Genomic DNA, 3,964 nt, shown 5'->3' with positions numbered 1-3,964 from the left:
AGAGGGGCACCCTGGCTGGGTGGCCCATGACCTGCCTATGGAGGGGCTTCACCTGAAGTAGATGTGTGATCTCAAAGCATTTGCAGGCAGAGGCTCCTTGGTCACTGGGAGAGATCAGGTTTTCAGCCAGTGCTGAATGAGTTTCCATAGACCATTTTCTGGCTCATCTCAAAGCCGTTAGGAGAGCCTTTCCTGCACGTTAATGTGCGCATCTGAGCGATTCCCCTGGAAGCAGAGTTACTGCCATTTGACAAAGGAGGAGGCAGACAGGACTTAGGGTCACCAGAAAGTCTGCTGAAGTCTCTGGCAGAGATGAAAGTTGAACTCAGCTCTCTCGAGCCCTAGGGCAAGGCCATAAGCATAAGGGCCAAGCCACGGCCTGAGGTTTTCCCTCTGGTCAGAGCAGCACATCATACCTGTTTCCAGAGTGTAGAGGTCCCTGATGGTATATTGATGAAAAGAAGGGTCCCAGAGCCTCTTAAATGAATTATGTTGTAGCTCTTATCCAGGAAACCCGGTGTTGTGGTAGGTGGGAAGGCTGGTGATGACGTTCTTGGCTCTCTTGGTGATGCTGGACGTTGGAGATGTCCAAGTTGTGCCTATGTGGCCCAGCCAGACAAGAGGAGCTGCAGACACAGAGCTCCCTGACCACGAGCCATGGAGACCCACATGGGCTGGGTGTGCCTGGCGGCATACAAACTCGCTGGGTCCTGCAGCCCCCATGGAGGCAAGAGGCAGCACCCATTGGCCTGGATCCCCCAGCACTGAGTCTGGCCTCGGGAGAGTCCTCTGGAGACAGTACCAGTCCCTTGGGGTTCACTGAGGCCAGGCGTGCACGGCTTTTCTGACCTGAATTCAGTATTTGGGCACCCAAAATAAGGCTTCTTCGGAAGCCCTGAGTACGTGCAGCTCCCAGCAGACCCAGTGCACCCCAGTTGCTACAGTCTTGCTTGGAGGTGGAAGAACAAGGGAGTGTTCCAAAGTGCTTTTGGCCTTCAAGTATTAGAAGGTATGGAGGACCCAGGGCCAGGCTGAATTGCCATCAGTCCTGGAGCTGTCTCAGAAGTTTCTGGAGGGCAGAATCACCCCTGAGAAACTGATGGAGCACTGAGGAGACGCTGGGGTTGGAGTGCGCTCCCTGTGTGGTATGAGTGAGGCTGTTTGCAGAGTCTGCTTCCAGGTTTGACATCAGTGCTTTTAGAAAGAGAGTGGCAAATTGGAAAGAATACAAGAAATCCACCTGGAGGCAGGACAGCCGTGAGGCTTGAGCGGTGTTGGACAGGAGACAATGAAGAGGAGGTTTGATCACAGCTTCTGTGCTCCTGCATGAGGAGTTCAGTCAGTGAGGAGCTCCCTGGTTTAACCAACCGAGGCCCCAGTGCCCCTCGGGATGGCAAATGAAAAGAGCCAGAATCTGGGCTGGAAAGGAGCTTTAGGACAAGGCTCAGTAGACAGAGAAGCAACCTAAGAAGGATCTGCTGGCTTCACTGCAGGAGATAACTCCTTGAGCATGGAAATTAATGGGTTTGTCTAAAAGATGCCATTGGTCAAACAGGTGACATGAATTCAGGGCACTTTTTGACCCTGTGGCAGGCAGGAGGACAAGTGAGTTGGCTGTTCCGGCTCCTCCTGCCTCTAACAGCTCTGGATGCAAGAAATCCTCAGGGGCAGCAGGCTGTGAGGGCCACAGTTTATCATGTTCTTTGAAGCTTGGAAAAGTCAGTGTTTATGGCCGTGAAGTGTAATTTCTTGTGAATGGAATTAGTATAAAAATATTGCCACTGATTTATCTGAAAGTGACTGAACTTATTTATTTTTGTTGCAGTTGCCCTAAATTTCCAGACAGCAGGCACAGAAATGGATGTCTACCAGGGCCGGTTCCAGGACAATGGGTTTTCTGGGTATGTCTTGAAGCCAGAATTCCTCCGTGATGAGCAAACCAAATTCAATCCAAAATCCATCACTGAAGGAGCATGGGGGACAAAGAAGAAGCTTCTGCTGAAAGTAAGAGTAGAAGTCAGAAAATGTCTCGCTAGCATCCACCTTCGGGGGGCGGGGTCACGTAGGTTGTACTTCCTCCTTCTCCTGGTCCCACCTGGGCTGTGTTATCCTAACCCGACCCGTTTCCCACCCCTGGCTCTCGGCCTCGGTCCTGCTTGGGCTCTCGTCCTGCAGGGCCTCACTCCCACGTTCAGTGCTCGGCAGTAGAAGAGGTTAATGACAATATTCACTGGCATTGCAGACGTGCAGCAACAGTCACCACTGTTGTTTCCAAGTATCACCTGGTCGCTGTGGGGACAGGTAGAGTCACCCGCCCTCCAGCCAGCTGGCTGGGCTGCAGCAGTGATTCTCGGGTGCTTTGGCTCGTGACAGCTTCCTCTGGAGAGTGTCACAACGCTGGCTCTTACAGACCAGCAGCAGCTTGTCACAGCAGGTCCTGTGCTCCTGGAAAGGAGAGGGAAGTCTGCCAGGGAGCCCTCTCTTCTAATGACGTCCCGACCTTTTCCTCTGGTTCCTCCGCAGATCATCTCTGGTCAGCAGCTGCCCAAGGTGAACAAAAGCAAAAATTCCATCGTCGATCCTAAGGTGACGATAGAGATCCACGGTGTCCAGCAGGATAACAGCAAGAAGCAGACCAAAGTCATTGAAAACAATGGTAAGGGGCTTTCTTCCATGCTGGGCTCCCGTTTCCTGTAGCAGAGTGTTCCTTGCCAAGACCTCTGCCCTGTGCCCGGAGCTGCCCAGGTGCACCCACGCCTGCCCACGCTAAGCAGATGCTGTTGGCCTACTTCAGCGCAGGGACCCTGGTTCTAGACTGCTGGTGGCATGAACTGGCCCCACAGACTGATGTCCCTGTGGGGAATATCTTCCAGGCGTCTCTTTCTAAGATGTTTGGATACAGAAATTCCCTGTGAGCTGGTGTGAGGCTGGCTGCCACATCTGCAGAGCTGGCGCTTTGGAAGTGCTCTTCACCTCCATGCAGTCAGACTAGACCCGGGATGCACAGGCCCCTGCTGAAATCTTCCCAGAGAAGACTTCTTGTGAGGCCGATTTTATTCCGAAGGTGTCACAAACTCACAAAAGACCGAAGTTGCAAGGGACCTGGGATGTGTCTGTTCCAGCCCCTACCCAAAGCAGGACCAAAACTTAAGTTGCTCAGGGTACTGCCTAGATGAATTTTGAATATCTCAAAAGGTGGAGATTCCCCAGGCTTTCTGGGCTCTCTCAAGTGATCCAGTCTTTGACTGACTCGTGATAAAACAAACTATTCTAAACAAAAAATTCCCCTGCTGCAGCTTGTACCTGTTATACACCAAGCTTTTGCTGTGCACCTGTAAGAAGAGCCTGGCTCTATCTTCTCTGTGAGGAGGTAGTGGAAGATGTCAATGATAACCCTCTTAGCCTTCTCCAGGTTGAATAACTCAACTTCCCTCAGCCTCTTCTGATACGTAATGTAGTCTGGGCGGAAGAAGAACTTTTCCTGTAGCTCAGAGCCTCCTCACGAGGCTGGGCCACTGCATCTGCACATCCTCTTGGCCAAAGTGGCACTGGTGCTACGTCAGCACACTTCACAGCGGTGTAGAGGTGGGGGGGGAGCTGTCAGCCTCTGTCTCCAAAGAGCTGGGCTCAAGCCTTGCCCGGCACTGACCTCAAAAACCTCACAGCCATTCACCTCCCCCCGGACCATCTGAGTGTGCACAAGCAAGTTCATCCCTCTCTGCTGTGGGGAAAACGAGGAGTAGGAGTCTGCAGAATCAGTCCTCGCCCTGCCGCTGGCAAACACACACTCGGCTTTTCTAATCGGAGTAAGAGCCAAGCACTAGAGGGCCAGTGCAGGTTTTCCTCCCTGCTGACAATGGTTCCCTTTTCCTCTCTCCTGTTTGAGTAGCTCTGGCCCAGCTCCTAAAGCTCTTGGCCATTTCCATCACCTACAGAAAAGGTTTTTTATAGTGTCTCAAGTGAA

General features: G+C 52.3%; 1 protein-coding gene across 1 annotated transcript in view; it reads left to right on the top strand.

The window, feature by feature from the left end:
• PLCD1 (phospholipase C, delta 1) overlaps window positions 1-3,964 on the top strand; it is a gene marked incomplete at its 5' end in the record, with an annotated part of 44,923 nt that overhangs the window by 38,369 nt on the left and 2,590 nt on the right. The window contains 2 exons of the mRNA XM_010142756.1: window positions 1,826-2,004; window positions 2,524-2,656. Coding sequence (XP_010141058.1) covers window positions 1,826-2,004; window positions 2,524-2,656 — 312 coding nt within the window. The remainder of the gene's footprint in view (window positions 1-1,825; window positions 2,005-2,523; window positions 2,657-3,964) is intronic.

The sequence above is a fragment of the Buceros rhinoceros genome, unplaced genomic scaffold (assembly GCF_000710305.1).
Source record: "Buceros rhinoceros silvestris isolate BGI_N320 unplaced genomic scaffold, ASM71030v1 scaffold9079, whole genome shotgun sequence".
Taxonomy (NCBI): domain Eukaryota; kingdom Metazoa; phylum Chordata; class Aves; order Bucerotiformes; family Bucerotidae; genus Buceros; species Buceros rhinoceros.
Note: the sequence above shows the minus strand (reverse complement) of the source record. Positions and strands in the feature narration are given on the sequence as shown.